The 19,873-nt window shown below is 35.1% G+C and overlaps 1 protein-coding gene across 1 annotated transcript; it reads left to right on the plus strand.

Moving 5' to 3' along the window:
- Window positions 1-5,796: 5,796 nt before the first annotated feature.
- On the plus strand, window positions 5,797-6,231 carry LOC149374621 (uncharacterized). The gene has a single exon (XM_089592444.1). The coding sequence runs from the start codon at window positions 5,797-5,799 to the stop codon at window positions 6,229-6,231; it is 435 nt and encodes a 144-aa protein (XP_089448570.1).
- The last annotated feature ends 13,642 nt before the right edge of the window (window positions 6,232-19,873 follow it).

Consider the following 19,873-nt stretch of genomic DNA (forward strand, 5'->3'; position numbering starts at 1 on the left):
CTCATCAGGCTCACTTTATTAACATAAAAAACACAACAAATTTCATTAATTACATTGCAGGGCCAATGTTTACAAATATCTACATTAATGCAATATTAATTATAAGTAAGTAGTCACAAATAAAATAGTAATGTCAATAATTTTAAAAAATTAAACAATTACTCACGTCTATATCGTTCAGACGATCGTTACAGACTGTTGGGCGCCTCGAACGAATAACGTAAATGTCAAACATGTATTTATTTACGCATATACATATAAACAGTAAATGTACGTTTCTTACGAATGTAGATAACATCAGTACATCACTACATTGTATTATTTAGAAAGATTACTTATAAAATCTTTATATATGTTATTGAGAAATAAGGTATCTTCTTTCTTATTAATAGTGTGCTTAGTAAAGTGTATGTATAGCATTTCAGATATTAATCTTTTTTGTTTATTAGGTTCACGATCTAGAATCTTTGTTTGAGAAAAATTAAAATTATGGTTGAATTTTTTCATGTGTGAAGCGACAACAAGTTCATCTTTCTTGGTACTTTTATGTTCATACAGGCGTTTTTTCAATGCTCTCTTTGTTTCACCTACATATGATGCAGAGCAAGAATCACATGCAAAATGATACACAACATTGGTTTGATCGAGCCTATCAATCTTGTCTTTTCCAAGAATGATAACACTGTCCAATTTATTTTGAATAATAGGGTAAATTTGTATATTTAATTTTTTCAAAATTTTTGAACAAAATTTAAAGAATAATGGGTTATATGGAATAGAAATTTTTATTTTATCACGTAGATTGTCATTTAGTAAGTTGTTATTATCATTATTAGTATTTTTTATTTGGTGAAGTCTTTTCTTGATATATTTTTGTATGAAAAGTTCAGTATAATCATTATCACGTAAAATTCTTTTTGCCATGAGAATATTCTTCCTGTGGTATAATTTATCAGACAAAAGAATAGCTCGATCAACCAAACTGTACACTGCATTGACTTTTAAAGATCGGGGGTGGTTAGAATTGAAATTAATTAATCTATTCGATGAAATTGGCTTGACGTACCAATTCGTGATTATTTTTAAGTTTTTATGTGTAATTGTTATGTCTAAGAAATTTATACAATTGTTTTTCTCTACTTCGCAGGTGAATTTTAAGTGATTGTCCTGTTTGTTAAAAATCTGTAAAAATAATTGTGCCTGATCTTTATGTACACATATGAGAGTGTCGTCGACGTATCTTTTATATATGAAGGGAACGCAATTATGTTTTTCTTTTAACACGCGTAGGGCTTCCGTCTCAAGATCTTCTAAAACTAAGTCAGCGAATAGTGGAGAGACAGGAGAGCCCATAGGGCTACCAAAAATCTGTTTATAAAATTTTTTATGAAAGGTGAAGTAAACATTATTGAACAAAAATTTTGTGCATTCTACAATTTCATGAAAAGGAATTTTTGATAATCTGTGGATTTGCATGTATCTTTTTTTCCAAACTATTTATGACTGATTCTAACGAAATATTGGTAAATAGAGAAATCACATCCAAAGAAATAAAAATATGATTTTCCGGTATTTTAAGATTTTTAATTTGTTTTATAAGTTCAACGCTATTATTCAAATGTGACGAAGGTTTTTCAAATACTTTAGAAAGAGAATTATAGAGAATTGAGGCGTTCCCTTCATATATAAAAGATACGTCGACGACACTCTCATATGTGTACATAAAGATCAGGCACAATTATTTTTACAGATTTTTAACAAACAGGACAATCACTTAAAATTCACCTGCGAAGTAGAGAAAAACAATTGTATAAATTTCTTAGACATAACAATTACACATAAAAACTTAAAAATAATCACTAATTGGTACGTCAAGCCAATTTCATCGAATAGATTAATTAATTTCAATTCTTACCACCCCCGATCTTTAAAAGTCAATGCAGTGTACAGTTTGGTTGATCGAGCTATTCTTTTGTCTGATAAATTATACCACAGGAAGAATATTCTCATGGCAAAAAGAATTTTACGTGATAATGATTATACTGAACTTTTCATACAAAAATATATCAAGAAAAGACTTCACCAAATAAAAAATACTAATAATGATAATAACAACTTACTAAATGACAATCTACGTGATAAAATAAAAATTTCTATTCCATATAACCCATTATTCTTTAAATTTTGTTCAAAAATTTTGAAAAAATTAAATATACAAATTTACCCTATTATTCAAAATAAATTGGACAGTGTTATCATTCTTGGAAAAGACAAGATTGATAGGCTCGATCAAACCAATGTTGTGTATCATTTTGCATGTGATTCTTGCTCTGCATCATATGTAGGTGAAACAAAGAGAGCATTGAAAAAACGCCTGTATGAACATAAAAGTACCAAGAAAGATGAACTTGTTGTCGCTTCACACATGAAAAAATTCAACCATTATTTTAATTTTTCTTAAACAAAGATTCTAGATCGTGAACCTAATAAACAAAAAAGATTAATATCTGAAATGCTATACATACACTTTACTAAGCACACTATTAATAAGAAAGAAGATACCTTATTTCTCAATAACATATATAAAGATTTTATAAGTAATCTTTCTAAATAATACAATGTAGTGATGTACTGCTGTTATCTACATTCGTAAGAAACGTACATTTACTGTTTATATGTATATGCGTAAATAAATACATGTTTGACATTTACGTTATTCGTTCGAGGCGCCCAACAGTCTGTAACGATCGTCTGAACGATATAGACGTGAGTAATTGTTTAATTTTTTAAAATTATTTACATTACTATTTTATTTGTGACTACTTACTTATAATTAATATTGCATTAATGTAGATATTTGTAAACATTGGCCCTGCAATGTAATTAATGAAATTTGTTGTGTTTTTTATGTTAATAAAGTGAGCCTGATGAGGTTGGCGTTAAGACCAACGAAACGTTGCTCAAACTAACACCTGACTTTAGAGTTTTTATTCTCACTCCTAAATTAGCTCTTACTGATCGTGTGCTTATGCACAAAACCTCAAGAAATCATTTAATAAAAACAATTGTATCGGCGTTGTTTTTTAGAACCTTTCTTTTCTATGTAAAAGTTCGGTTTGTCAATTATACTTTATTTTGTTCTAGAGTTTAGCACAATACGTCAATAAAGTAAAACCATCCGTGGTTTAAGAAGTGAAAGAAGGTTTTGGGTTATGAATGGTGGCAAGGCTGCTGGTTGATTGAGGATATAGGTAAATCGGAAAAGAAAGGGGAAAGGGAAATAGTCCTTACCTTCAGATTAGATTTTTGTTTCCACACCTTGATATTATCTGTTTCTCGCTCTCTTTTTTCTTTCCATCAATTTTTTTTTTTCCCTTGCACTCCTGTAAACAAATTCAAAATGAAAGCTCTTATTTTAGTTCAGTATGCAACATATAATAAGATTAGGAATTCTTACGCGAATTTTAAGAAGTTAGGCCAAGCCAAGATGACTTGCGGGCAGGCGCCGCTCGGCTTAAGCAATTAGACAATGCCTTTTCTGAATTTCAGTCTACTCATAGTCTAATCTGGAGCCAGGACCCCCCTATCGCAAAGGATCACCCTTATCTGAAGGACGACGTGTATCCTAGGGGTGAGCAGCAATATTACTTAAATTTAGGGGATTTCTCCGATTTCATTGATAGTATCAGAGTTAGTATTGGTTTTCATAACCTTCCTAGGGGTAGCGATCCAGTTTCTTCGTATTCGAGCTTTCCTTGGGTCGATCTTCCACAATTTTCGGGAAGTAGAGAGGATTGGCCTCATTTACGTGATGTTTTTGGAGCTTTGGTCCATAACAAAGCTGAAATTTTTCTGGCAATAAAACATCATTTTCTGCGGACCCAAGTCAAGGGTGAAGCTGCAGATTTGATAAAAAATATTCCACTTACGTCAGAAAATTATAATCAGGCGTGGACAACTCTAGTAGACTACTACGATAATACAAGGAGGTTAGTTTTCAGCTATGTAAACTCAATACTTAACGCTCCGTCTATGAAGAATAGCTCCTCTGTTGAGCTCAAACAGCTGATAAGTCAAACTCTTAGGCCTCTTGCAGTTTTAGATAACCTTGAGCGCACTGAACATGGTTTAGGAGATTTGTTCATTGGAATTGTGTCCAATAAATTGGACTATGCCAATGCCAAGGATTGGCAAAGGCATTAAGGTAGTTTTACCAACCCTCCTACGCTGGCTTAGTTTAAAGGTTTCTTAAATGACCATTTGATTTCGTTGAAATCTGATATTTCTAAGCAGAAGCCCTCTGTTGCGCATCCATCACCCAAGTAGGGAAAACAGAAAGACGCCACCTTTGTTTCTTCGTCTCATCAGACTACGTCCACAAAACTTGTATGCCCTTGCTGTAATGATAAACACCATGTTTGATTATGTGAGATTTTTAAGTCCGAGCCATGGCCAATTAACAAATCCTTTCAATCCAAGGCGAAACTATGCCTCAACTGCCTAGGTCCGCATAAGTTCAGGGATTATCGTTCTACCACTCTTTGCGCCTTCTGCCAACAAAAGCATCATACTCTGATGCATAGAGATTCCAGTTCTTCTCAATCTCAAGAAAGAGGTGTTGACCCAAAAAACACCACCAAAGCTGACAAAGCTCCTGATGCTAAAGTCATTTTAGATACTAGTTCTGCTTGTTGCTCCAATACTGTGTTATTGGCTACTGCGAGAATCCAAATCGTCTCTCCATCGGTTAAAGTTCTAACAGTCCGAGCACTCGTTGACCCGTGCTCTGAAGCATCGCTAATATCTAGGTCACTTGTCCACATGTTAGGTTTAAAGCCTCAAAAAACTGGCACTGTTTTGACGGGTTTTGGAGGAGTAGTGAGAGTGAATGCTACCTAATTGGTCACGTTCAAAATTAAGCCGCACTTTGAGTCCAAATTCTCTTTGGAAACTAGCGCTCTTGTCATAAACAGAGTGTCCTCTTACCTTCCGCCTGCCATTAGTCAAAGAGTGCGATTTGATTCTTTTAAAAGCCTTCAATAAGCTATTCCGTACTTCTTGAACAAAGATCCCGTTGATCTCCTTCTTGATGCTGTGACTTACGCGACTATTATCGAGGGACCCATAATAAAAAAAGGTCCTAACTACCCCTGTACTGCTGTAAAATTATCAATCGGTTGGCTTCTATCAGGTGTTATAAGTTCTTTCAGTACGGTCCAAAAATAAGTCGTATCTCTCAATATGTGTCAGGAAGATAATGCTAGCGATTTGTTGCAGAACTTCTGGCAGGTAGAAGAGCCTCTGAGCTGTAAGATTATCCTTACGACAGACGAGCAGACATGCGGAAAAATTTTCGTCAAAAACTACACTCGAGATAAGGCAGGGCGCTTCACAGTGTCCCTGCCCTTCAAGGATTCTACAGACATTTTGGTAGCTTTGCGGGAAGAGTCATTCCAGTTAGCTCCTGCCATGTTTCTTTGACTTGAATCTCAGTTCAAACTAAACCCCAAACTGTTCGAATTGTACAGGGAGTTCATACAAGAGTACATCGATTTGAACCATATGTTTTTAGCTGACCAAAACTCGACAATTTGGTACCTCCCGCATCATGGAGTTCTAAGCCTTTCAGGATCGTCACCTAAATTGCGTGTAGTTTTCAATGGTTCAGCATTCACTAAATCGGGTGTTTCGTTGAACTCTATCCAATTTCAGGGACAAAGCCTTTTAGCTACGTTATTTGATCTTATAATGAAATGAAGATTCCGTCGGTTCGTCTTTTCCACTGACGCAGAGAAAATGTTTCGTCAGGTGAATGTTCAATCGGCAGATCGACCCTTTCAGGCTATCCTTTGGAGAGAAGACCCTTTGCAACCTCTAGCTACGTACCAGCTCAATACCGATACTTACGGCTTAGTTTCTTCACCCTTTTTTGCCTCTCGGGTATTAAAAGAATTAGCTGTCCTTCACCATGATACTCTTCCTTTTGGCGCAGAGATTTTGAATATTGAAGTACACATGGACGATTTCATATCGGACGCTGATACACTCACAGAAGCTAAGCAAAAGGTAGAACAGCTGGATGTTTTGACCAAGCTAGGCGGTTTCAAGTTACGAAAATGGTTGAGCAACTCCAAAGAGATATTAGCCAAGATCCCTGAAGAATTTCATTCTTCCAATCTGCTTAAACTGCAAGATGACCATGAGGTCATATCAGTTTTGGGTCTTAACTGAAACTCCGATCTCGATAGTTTCAGTTTTAAGGTCAACTTACCATTTTCTCATCCAATTTGGACTAAACGCAGTGTGCTTTCTTAGTTAGCCAAATTTTTGACCCACTTGGTTGGATTTCTCCAGTAATTATTAAAGCTAAAATGTAACTACAAGAATTATGGTTGCTGAAGGTACCATGGGATGAGAAACTTCCTTCTAATCTTTTAAAGGAAGGGAGTGAGTGGATCAATGAATCCCAAATCTTGGATCAGATTAGAATTCCGCATTGGAATCATTTGCAGCCCGTTGACCTGATAATAGAAATCTACGGCTTTGCTGACGCTTCTAAACGAGCTTATGCTACGGTTCTCTATCTTCATACACTTACAACAGACATGGTTTTTACTTCATAAGAAATATCTAAAACCAAGGTGGCACCACTAAAAACGCTCAGCATTCCTCGTCTCGAGCTGTGTGGTGCTCACTTATTTTCGAAGCTAGTGAATCATCATGTCTCAACTACAAAGGTTCAGGCTTCGGCTATTTACCTATACACCAACTCTATGGACACTTTGTGTTGGATAAAGTCAATTCCATCTAAGTGGCCTACCTTCGTTGCTAATAGGTTTTCTGAAATTCAAACCTTGACTCCTACAGCCTATTGGCATCATGTCAAAACTAAAGAGAATCCGGCCAATCTCGCCTCTCGCGGGGTTCTGCCCAAGCAACTTATTGGTCAGAAACTTTGGTTTAAAAGGCCCGATTTTTTAAGGGGTCGTAAAATCGTTTTTCTCCTGTAAAAATTCTCCTGAAGGTCAAGATACTGTTCTGAATGAAATGCTTTCTGTAAATGCATTAGAATGCCAAGATAAGTTACCAGACACTTAGTCCGCTTACAGTAGTTGGCATAAATTACTTGAGGTTACAAGTTTCTTCCTTAGGTTTATATTTACGTTGATTTTCAAATGCCAACGTACTTCAAATTGAATAAAGTCTGCTAAACGTAATGACGTTGAAATTTTGACGTCACAAGTGTTGTCTTTTCTGGATTCATCCGATACTTTAAGGTCAGATAGCCATTGTTTGACATTATCAGAACTGGACAATGCTCGATTAGTTTGGATTCGTGTTCATCAGATGTTCTGCTTTCCGCAAGACTACCGTATACTTTTAAAAAACTCGTCTTTATCTGAATCCGAGCAGGTGCCATTAAACAGAAACAGCAGCATTGCCAAGCTGAATCCTATTCTTGTCAATGGAGTGATTATTGTAGGTGAAAAACTTGGAAAGACTTTCATCCCTAGCCAAACTAAGCACCCCTTAATTCTTGTTCCCAAGGATTATCTGACCAAAATGATAATTAATTATCATCATAACTTAGTTTTACATGGTGGCACTCTTCTTACTTTGACATCTATTCGCCAAGCCTACTGGATTGTGCGAGGGCATCAAGTAGTTCGTAATAAGATCTTCAAATGTATCCCTTGTATACGGTATAATGCCAAACCGCATGTACAAATTCCAATGATGGGAGATTTAACATCATCCAGAATACTAGAGTGTCCAGCGTTAACTAAAACGGGTGTGGATTAAGCAGGTCCCTACGCTATACGATTGATCAAATCGAGAGAAAAGGGAACTCAGAAAGGGTACATTTGTGTTTTTATTCGTATGGTCACTCGAGCAGTACAATTTGAAGTGGTGGAAGACTACTTTTCTGAGGCCTTTCTTGCTGCTTTTAGTCGATTAACATCCAGGCGAGGGTACTGCTCGCACTTATACACTGATAGGGGTACCAATTTTGTAGGTGCATCTTTCGAATTAAAGAAGACGCTCTGCCAGTTCTTAAGGTCATACAACCTCAGCAATAAATTGCTGAAAGCTGGAACCAATTGGCATTTCAACCCACCTTCTGCGCCCCACTTCGGTGGTTTGTGGGAAGCCGCTGTTAAATCAGCTAAACGGTTGTTAAAACGAGTTATCGGCGACCAGGTGCTCACCTTCGTAGAATTTTTCACTCTCTTATGCAAAATAGAGGCATGTTTGAATTCTCGCCCCCTAGTTCCACAATCAGATGACCCTTTCGATTTAGAAGTACTCACTTCTGCCCACTTCCTGAGCTACAAACATGCCTTCCTAACCCCCGAACCTCAGTTAAATGAAGAAGCATTTAACCCTTTACGACGATAAAGATTCATTTCATCCTGTCTCCAACATTTTTGGAAGAGATGGGCTAACGAGTATCTTGTGTCATTACAAGTTCGACAAAAGTGGATTTTCAAATAAAGAGCAGTTCGAGTCAATGATCTAGTACTAATTCTCCAAGAGAATACTCCACCTTCTCATTGGCCTTTAGGCCAGGTGACTCAGGTATTCGCAGGATCAAACGGATCTGTTAGAGTTGTCGAAGTCCGTACTGCTACCTCTACTCTCACTTGACCAATGGTCAAGCTCGCGCTAGTTCTACTGGCCGAGGAGTTTGATGTTAATAGTTAGTAAACTTCGTTATTTGTAAAAGGAAAGTGGTCTTGAAATCGTTTAAATCCACATATTCTCATAAGTTTATTTTAAGGTGATAATAATATAGGCTTCCTTGATTACATTTTACAGTTATTTTTTTTATTATGTAATTAGATATAACTCTAAAAACAAATCATACACTTAGTGTGCTGCCCGTTAAAGAAAATGCTCTCGCCTCTTTCCGGAAAATTTGTAAAATTAAAGTGACTAACACAATTATTATCTTTGTTTGTAACTGTTCATGAGTTTAATTTTTCGTTATCTTCTACTTGGTCTGTCTTTCTGTCACTATACTCAGACATACCAACCCAGGGGAATGCTTAAAATTCAGGATTTTTATCGGGTTTTGTTGGGCGCATTAAACGAAATATAGACCGCCTTAGCTACCTGCATTGTATTTAGGAGTCTCCAGCGTGTGACTATAGGACTAGATGTATGCGTGTGTGTATGCATGGGTGAGAGTGTAGCGCTGCGCAACGTGTGCACTGATACACGCGATGTGCGGATCAGTCTCCTTCGTACATGGCTAGCGGACAGACGTGTTTCATAGTCTTTGCTCCTGCAGCTCCTTTTCACGTGTTGCGCTGCCCACGCGTATACTGGCATAACTCTGCCATCTTTTTCTTTTCGGTTATTTGAACACCACTGTAAACTCAGTTTTATTACTTACTTCTCTGTTCATAACTAGTTTAATAGTTCTCATCTACTGCGATTGTTTTCTAATTCTATTTTTAAGTGATTTGATCCAATACGCTCAATAGTGATTTCTAGGTCATATAATACCTTTTATTATTTGCTTGAATAAAGTAATTTGGTTGTGTTTAATGTTATTCAAAATGTGCAGTGTTGTGTGTCATTTTATTCTAACACCTTCTACGGCTCCCCTTCATTGCCTAACGTCCTTTCCCCAACCTGGTGTGCTCCCGGTCCCGGCAAAAAATCAACCAAAGACCAGGAGCTTTACTAGCTTTTGACCTTTTCATACATTTTTTGTACGTTTTTTGAACGTGGTATACGAGGAGGCATTAGTCAATGTAGTAATCGTTATGCCAAAGCTAATAACCAGTACATAAATAAAGGTTATCAACCTAACGAAGATGAGAAATATCTTATGTATTATGACATCAATAATTTATATGGGTGTGCTATGACTCAACCATTACCATATAGTAGTCTTAAATGAACACAAAATATGAATCCAGTGGGTATCACGAACGTAAAAGATGATGCTGAAATTGGTTACATTCTCGAAGTAGATCATGAATATCCAGAAACGCTACACAATGCAAATCAGGACTTACCATTTTGCGCTGAACATAAAACACCTGTAGGATCCAAACAGAAAAAGTTAATGACTACTTTATACGACAAAAATCGCTACGTCATGCATTATCGAGCACTTAAACAAGCATTAAAGCATGGTCTCTACTTGAAAAAAATTTATCGAGTATTGGAATTTAAACAAAGTACATGGTTAAAGGAGTATATAGACTTGAATAGTTCAAAACGCTAAAATGCAAAAAAACGAATTCGAGAAAATGTTGTTCAAACTGTTGAACAACGCAGTTTATGGAAAAACGATGGAAAATGAGCGAAAACATGTTGATGTAAAACTCGTTAATAAGTGGGAAGGACGATATGGTGCAGAAGCACTTATTGCTAGACCGAACTTTCATAGTTGTGATATCTTTGACAATCAGCTTGTTGCAATACAGTTGTTACGTACTGAAATCTGCATTAAAAAACCTTTATACGTTGGATTATGTGTCTTAGACTTATCAAAAATACGTGTTTATAGATTTTACTATGACTTTATGAGAAATTATGTAGGGGATCAATCTGAGCTACTCGATACTGATACTGATAGTCTTTTATATAAAGTAACTAACACTTATATGTTTAAAGTCATGAGTGATAATCTTGAAGAATTCGATACATAGGAGTATGCTGAAAACAATCCATTCAACATTGAACGAGGCAATAATAAAATTGTTGGCCTCATGAAAGATGAATGTAATGGAAATATCACATCAGAATTCGTGGGATTAAAGAGCAAGATGTATAGTATAAGAATACAAAGTCAAAAGCCATTAAAAAAAGCAAAAGGTGTAAAAAACAATGTGGTACAGGCTACAATCACTTTTGATGATTATATCAAATGTCTATGTGAAAATACAAGCATCTCCCGAGAGCAGAAAAGTAACGGATCACATCATCATCAACTCTACTCAGAAAAAGAAAATAAAATAACTTTGAGTGCATATGACGATAAGCGTTATTCACAGTATGGTCGAACAGATACCCTACCCTGGGGCCACTATAGCATTATCTCAAGACTTATCAATAAAGAAGATACCACCTATCAGAGAAGCGAGCCTAGAGGGGAACCTACCAATCAACAAGTCAAATTTCTGTCAAACAAAGGGAGGAGAGCCAATTATGAGGAGCTACAACAACCGACTGAGCTTAATCTGTCATTAACTCCAAAGAGGATAACCATTGAAAATTTTACAGACAAGACAGTGCGTTATTGTAAGATTGCACACTCATCTTACTTTGAAGGTTTTGACACTATCTTGAATAAACAGCCTAAATTAACTATGGGTTAGTAAAAAATTCACATATCTTTTTTTGCTTAGTTAATTTATGCACTGATACTTCCTTAAATGCTTGAAGCTACATAGTTAATACACTATAAATTTACTTTTTTTATTTTACACAAGCTTTTAAATATTTTGTTTTGTGTCACAGATAAATCTTGATGAATTAAATCGTGTTGCTAGTGGTCAATATCTCCCCACTAAAAAACTGAGAAAAGTGAAAAATGATCGCATTTTCATGCTTACAGAACTGAAGAAAGTCAATATGCAGTATGGGATTCAGATTTTTGCCGAATTGGACGATAAATTCCAAATGTTTCTTTCAAAAATAATTGTAGATGCGTTACTAGAAGATGAAAATTATTTGATGAAATTTTAAGGAGATGCGAATAAAATAAGATTATTAATGTGTGTTAAGGAAAGTAAAGTTATATTTTCATATGCATGATTATGTAATAATTTAAGTGTAAAATAAAAAACAAGTTCAATGTAAATTTGTGTATTTCACTTATTTACTTTTGACACAGTTAACACTAATAATTTTAATTCTCTGCAAACTTTTTTGTCTTAACATCAAGTTTTGGAGAAACACGTGATAAATCTTTTTTATCAATCCAACTATTATGAATATTGTCGAAACCCAACCATTAAACAAGAACGCGATTCTTTCGACGACTTATAATTTTTTTGACGAAATAAGTATCTGGGTATTTGGTTTTCTGAAGTTCCTGTTTATAGAAGCCTCCAGAGATTGGTTGCTCTTGATAATCTTTTAAATGGTAAGTTGGTGTGCTAGTAGGAGCTACTCGTGCTATTGTGAAAATTTCAGTAGACCAGTTTGGTGTATATCCTTCTTCAAACATTTGCTAAATATTGCTTACTAGTACTTTATTACCCAACTTAAATTTAAGTTTTTTCCTTTCTAACGTTATTTTAGACATAAAAATTTTAATAACATTATTTGACCTAGCAGCTGATACATCCTTAGGTTTCATAGCTATCGTTCGGTGCTTCCTATTATTGTAGTCTGCCAATAACTTAGGTAAAATATTAATCCACTTATAGCTACCTTGTAAACTAAATTTTCTCCACATAGCATTCTTCAGCGTACGATTAAATCGCTCACATATGCATGCTTTGAGATTGCTATAAGTAGAGTACAAATTAATTTTGTACTTTTACATGAGACTTTGAAAATTCGCATTGGAAAGCTCTTTACCACGATATGTTTGTAAATTAGTTGGAACTCTCCCCTCTGTTAATATCGACTTCATAGCAGCAGTCACATCTTGACCACTTGTATTTTTTACAGGCACAGCCCATGCAAACTTTGAAAATACATTAATGACTGTCAGCATATACTTATTACCCTTATTTTCTCCAGCATAAAGTATCATCTCTTCAAGATCAGCTTGTCATGTTTCATCCAAGCTACGGACATCAAACTCTCGACGGAGATAGTTGCGTCTGGCAGGTTTATGAAGTTCTTTCACTACTTCTTCCATCTCTCCTAAATGTCTTCTTAAGTTGTATTAGATGTTTGCGCCAAAATCCACTTAACTGTGTGTATTTTACGCTGCAAATTTAGTACTGTTTCTGAGAATACATTACTCAAATTACTCAATAGTAGACTTATTTTTTCTTGTTCATCTATAATAAAACTTTTTTCTTTGTGTAAGGTAGTAAGATTTACAGCATTATAAGGTTGAACAGCTGATGCCACATTGCACAATCCTTTATTTTCCAGATCAAATTGAAATCTGTGGTGAGCTTGTACCCCAATCCTCGAGGACTTGGACTACCACTTTTTGACTAAGCTAACCCACGTCCGAATACGTCGATGTTCCTTTTGATACTGAAGTCAAGTTGATAACCAAGCTCAATATATAATATTAGCTTCACGAAGCTCCTCAACAATTAAATTTATTTCATTTGTATGACTCAGATAACTAGCTGATTTTTCTGCCACTAGTAATTTAATTTAATTTACCAGATCGTTAGGGTCGTCCCAATAAACGTAGTCCATTTGCATGTTAAGATTAGAAATTTTGAACAAAGGCATGGATCCAACTTTCTTCTTTACTTATGTGAGATTAAATAAAGGGGCAATAACATTATTAAATTTGTTACTGTGGTATGGGCAAATCGTCTCATTTTTGTCAAATTTTCTTCTATGCACACTCGAAGTTTCCAAGCTTTGTTTGTATTGACCTAAATTATTCAGTGTCATGTGCTTTTTATCAGGATGTTTCTTTATGAGTAACTCCATTAATCAATCAGTCATTGGGTATCTTAGATCTTTTATGTGAATTTGACTTTTTTTGAAATATATGGGTGAATCACCAAATATATATCGTCCGTCTTTTTCTTTTCTTATCCCATGAATTCGATCCACTTCCGGCTCATTCCTATCAAGAATTTGTAAGTATGGGTTTATGGATGAATTTCCATCGATATCATGCGCTGAATCATCATCACTTCTGTCAACAACGGTATCATAGTTTTTGATAGTATCATCCAACGAAGAAGTATCATCTTTATCATTACTATTACTATTTGCTGACTGGAACGGTGATGTATCAATATTTTTAATTTTAAAAGGCTTGAAAGGCTCTCCAGGTGGAGATTCAAAGCTAGGTAAAAGGTTTTTTCCTTCTTTTTGTCATAGATGATTTAATTAAGCGAATGAGTAATAGGCTTAAAAGTCTCTTCTATGTGTTTTTCAAAGTTTTCTCTGCCTAACTATATAATCGATGCTTACGTCTAACAGCTTCTCTTGATTTTTTAACTTGACGAAGAATGTGTTCTTTCTTACAAAAATCATCCATGTTGTCCGCTTGGTGGTTAACAATAGACTAATACACACTTAATCAGCATGAGTAATATTTATAGTAAAAGCGTCAAAACCTCTTCTGTATCTACCATCATCCACATCTCTTTTCTTGTCTATAACAATAAACCCATGTTTTCCAACTCCTCAACAGTTTACACATAAATTTTTGAATTTATTATACATCATGTCAGTATTAACATGATCATTATAGATGTGCTATAAATTCATATTATCTGGTCAAAATATCACTAAGAGATTTAAATTATCTCAGACCAAATGCTTTGGAACTTGAGCATATGATTGACAAAGATAGAAGCAATCAATACTTTTGTGACGTCCCATGCAGAAAAAGGCTTTCACAATATCTTGTTTTTCACAGGCAATGTCGTCGAATATCTTTATGGAGTTGGGTTGTGCCTTATCGGGAGATATGACTGATTCATGATTACTAGATGAAAAATACTTTACACCATTTATAGGCTCCAATAGTTGTTTTTAAAACTTATACTTTGGCTGATTCAGCGATTTTAAGTATAGATAAACAGTCTTAAATCTCAATGCGTTGGGATGAGTAATTAAAGCAAGTAAACTGTTTGTTTTACAACAGTTTGGTGGACCACTAAGAACAGTTCTTATAGTATCAGATAGCATATCACCACGGCGTTTTATTTTCTTATCTTGCTTAACGATTTTGTCGAAATTCACGACAAGAAGTTTAATATTCTGTTCCACGAAGCTCATGTTTGTTGTATGCTGACTCAACTAAAACTAAAATATAATACTATAAATAATGTGCCTTTATACTTTCAAGCTCATGCGTCATCGTATTTTTAAATCTTGCTGATCAGTTAGTTGGAATTAATGAAAGAAAGTTTAATATTATGTTTTCCAGGGCTCGCGTTGACTGAATACTGACTTGATTGAAATATGAAACTATAAATAGTGCTTTACTCATATTTTCAAGCTTATTTATGGTTAGGAACTTGAAAAGTGGACCATTCATGATCGCAAAGGCTGTGAAATTATAAACACACTTATCAACAAACTGCCTGTAGGACTGCACATTCCAGGATATCAGTATTGCGGACTAGAAACTAAATTAGCCAAGAGACTGGCTCATAGGGATCCAGGTATCAACCCATTAGATAAAGCTTGTAATCATCACGATATAGCCTATATTCTCAGAATTGAGAAAATATCATGGCAAGAAACACTGCTGACAAGATTCTCACTGAACAGGCGTGGCAAAGATTCAAAGCCAAAGACGCTAGTTTAGGGAAAAAAGCTGCTGCTTTTACCATTACCAGCGCTATGGGATTGAAATTCAAACTTGGCATGGGATCGTTCCGTAATATGAGTTCTAGAAAAGTGAGTAAGAATAAAATGAAGAAGAAGAAGAAAATCACTTTGAAAAGCTTAATTCGAAGTGCCTCGAAGTCTATGGTTCCAAGTAGTTGTGCTCGGAAAGTTATTAGTTTGGCGTTAAAGGGAGCACGGGAGGCTGTAAAAAAAGTTGGTGGCAAAAAAAATATTGCAATGCCTTGAGTATTGCCTATACCACGAAATGGTGGCTTTTTACTATATCTTATTCCTGCGTTTGCTGTCTTAAGTGCTGTAGGTGCTATTACTGATGGTGTAACTGGAGTTATCAACGCTATAAATGATGCTAAAGTCATTGAAAACAGCTAGATGGAAGTGTAAGGCATAATAAAGAAATTGAGGCTCTCTTACTTAGAAAGAGGCTTTTTGTAAAACCATATAAGAACGGCTTAGGACTACATTTAAAACCTGAAAAAGGCTTAAAAGAAAAAAAAAAAATTTCTTATGTAAATCTGCCTTACCGAGCTCTCACAGACTATGATCTCTTCAAGTATGCAAAAATTTTGAGAATCCCACATTTTTGTGGAGTTTTTATGAGAAATGCTTTGCCAGCCGATGGCCAACGTTTTTCCTAATCGGCAATAGTCAATCTCGATGATAAAGATGGTCCTGGTACTCACTGGGATGCCTATAGAAAACGAGGCAATATAAATACTAATAAAATATTCCTCATATTCCATCACTAATAATATATAACGTAACTAATAACGTGACGTATTTCGACAGTTTTGGTGATCTGCAGCCACCAATTGATCTAATGCTATATCTCGATGTTAATAAAGTCAAATATTATTATCAGAGGTACCAAGATTTTGGTACATACAATTGCGGCCATCTTTGCTTTCTTTGTAAAAAACTCTATCGTCAGCCTATACAAACTTATCTCAATACTCAAGTAACATTAGTCATTGAAAAACCTCCATGGAAGAATCATTGACATTAAGTTTATCAGGAACAACATCTATTCTCGAAGCGCAATATTTTTCATCTTTATAGTTGTCATCAGCACATAACTACGTTCTTGGTCTAGTAGAACTTCTAACTTTTAATTCAAGTCCAAATATTAATAAAGGTAATAATAAATTTTTTCGTAAGCGATCAAGTGGTTGTTTTTCCAACCGGCAGCTACGAAATTGAAGATATTGAGTCATTTCTGATCGATGTATTACGACCTAACAATATAGCATCAAACCAAAGAATTATACTCTTCACAGCGTAATAACGTGTAGTCATACTATTGATTTCAGATCAAAAGATTCTATAGGCCATCTTTTAGGCTTTACTGAAAGAGTTCTTAGAGATACCACTACTCACAACTCGGATTTAACTGTTGCTATTCTCAAGGTTAATACATTGAGAGTTGAGTGCAATATCACTACCGGAGCCTATATAAACAGAGAAAAAGTTCATACCATCCACGAATTTTTTCCAGCCGTACGACCAGGATACAAGATTGTCGAAGTTCCATTGTAAATAATTTATTTACCCGTTGCTGTGAAAATAATAGATCATCTTCAAGTGCGCATTATTAATCAGGACAGTAATTTGATTAATGTTCGTGGTAAAGTTATAAATATACGACTACACTTGAAACAGCTTAACTAAAAAATAGGCATAGTGTACAACAACAACAACAACAACAACAACAACAACAACAACAACAACAACAACAACAACAACAATAACAACAACAAAAGTAAAGTTGGATGAGGTTATGAAAACAAATTAACGAGGATAAGAACAATTCGTCATTCACGAGCCACCAAAATTAGACGAAGGTACAAAACTTAACCAAAATGGATGAGACGGATCAGTTGTCGACAAAAGCCCAACGTGTTAACACGTCAAAACGTGCAGTTCTTAAAAAACTTAGGCCTGAAAGTAAGAGCTCCTGGTGGCAAATAACTTGTGCTTTCTTTTGCTGTCTGCAAACAAAAAAACGCCGAGATGGGAGAGATTCTCAGCATTCAGTCAGGTGTTGTGTTCGATGAGTCAGTTGCACACTACGAGATTCATGCACATCGACCCCACATTGCATCAGCAATTCATAACAGTGATGAGATTCGAATCTTGATTTAACATCAAGATTTATGTCTCTTACCTTCTCAAAGTTCCCTACGTATTGCTGGACGTATAACAAATAAAGAAGATGGTGCATTGTAAAGAATAACACTAGTTAACAACGCCATCTGCCATATGTTTAAGGAAATACGATATGAACTGAATGGTATAGAAATCGACAAGTGTAAAAATGTTGGATTAACAACTTTAATAAAAGGATGGATATCTTTCTCTCCCAGTCAAAGTTTAATGCTTAAAAATGCTGGTTGGATTGACATTGAAGAGAAAAAATCTATTATCAATGATCATTTTCATTTTAAAGTGTCAATACCTTTGAGTATTATATTTGGTTTTACTGAGGACTATCGCAAAGTTGTGGTTAATGCGAAACATGAACTTATTCTTACAAGATTAAGAGAAGATGTTAGCGCCGTTATACAAGTAGCTAACAATCAAAACTTCGAAAAGTATAATTTACATTGACTTAGATTGAGTGGCTCGTGCCTTACGTAACTGCATCAGATAGACGAAAAATTCGTTTGCTTGATATTATTGCAAAACACAAGCCTATTTCTATAGGTTTCCGCAATTGAGAGTTGTGTAAGTACCCTCTATTACCAAAAACTTCTTGACATGTTTGGACTTTCAAAACGTACAGTCAGTCGGAAAAGCCTCGTTGTGTCATTTTTAGCTTTCAAAAAAAGCGAAAAAATGAGCCTGTTTCTAATGCCAGCCTCTTTGATAATCGTAATATCAGCAATGTAAAACTTATTTAAAACTCACACTATTATCCTTATGGAAATCTTAATCTTGATATTAATAAAAATCAGTTTTCAATATTATACGATAACTATAAGAATTTTTAAGCAGCCTATTACGGGAAAGAACCAGAACCTGTGTCAAAATAAAACAGATTTTATCACACGCATGCCTCTTATTGGTATTGACTGTTTTAAGCAAAATAAAGCTTCGAAAAGCGCGCCAGTGGACGTATGCTTGGAGTTTGAAGCACGAGAGAATTTCTCAGAAAATGTATCTGCTTACTGTCTTATTCTACATGATTGTATTGTAGAGTACAATTCTATCAGTAGTGACGTAAGAAAATTTGTGTAATCACGTCTATGAAATTGAAGAATATTCGCAGTCTTCAACATGATAGAGTATGTGGTAGATATGCAGGGCTTTAAGAAACCTGGCAATGACTACGTGCTTAAAGAGTTGGCGATTTTTTCACTCCATGGGAATGATGAGCCACAAGTATTTCTCTTCAAGCCACCATTTCCTTGACACAGAATAAATAATAAATACAAACGTGAGAATTTGTGGCTTGAGCTGGCCTATCATGGATTAGATTGGAAATCAGGTGATATTGACCACATGGAAATTGGTAATGTGCTTCGTGAAAATCTCAAAGATGCAAAAAAGATTTTTGTAATTGTAGAATTGAAGAAAAAGTGGTTTAAAAGGTTTAATTTCAAAGTTATTAATATGACAGATTACCCACCATTTGAGCCTTTAACATTGGCTACTGCATGCCCCCACCATAATGGTGCATATAGATCCATGTGTGCTGTCCACAATGTAAATCGAATGAAAAAATTCTACTTCCGTATGGAGTAGGAAGATGTCATTGACTCTGACGGAGAGGTGAAATAATAAAACCTCAATAGAAATTTGCTTTCTTAAAAACAAATAAAATTATATAAAGCTTCATTTGAAGTGTATCTATTAAGCAGTCAACATCAAAATGGGTCCGTACTTTAATAAATCAAAGAAGTCGGAGGAAAGCAGCAAGAGTTATAATACCAAAGACGATGAAGATAGCTGGAAACCTCTTTTAGAGAAGCACGTTGAGGCATCTCAGCCAAAAGTCGACAAGAATTATTATTCTGAAAATATTCGCTTATGTCCCAAAAAAAAGGATATGAAATAATTAAAAATACGTAATATTATTTTGTAAAACAATTGGCCCTTACATGAGCCGTAAATTTTTTTTTTTATTTATTCAAATTTTAAATAAATGTATTAAATTTGAAGATTTTATTATCATTCAACTAACCTTTCCTCATGCTATCCTTACGATTAAAACCTACGAAGTATTTATTACTATACGCAGAAAATTTATTCAGTGAATAAATGGTAAATAGTTAATAATTTTATCAACCGCAATTTGTTGCAAATGGTAAAAAAATCAGAGATCACAGTATCGAGTCAAGCACGTTTATTCTTTCATTTCTTTCGAGTAACATAAGTACGCGTGCTATGGACA

The sequence above is a fragment of the Copidosoma floridanum genome, unplaced genomic scaffold (assembly GCF_036245765.1).
Source record: "Copidosoma floridanum isolate Cflo_tuat_1 unplaced genomic scaffold, Cflo_Japanese_pri ptg000017l, whole genome shotgun sequence".
In the NCBI taxonomy this organism is placed as follows: domain Eukaryota; kingdom Metazoa; phylum Arthropoda; class Insecta; order Hymenoptera; family Encyrtidae; genus Copidosoma; species Copidosoma floridanum.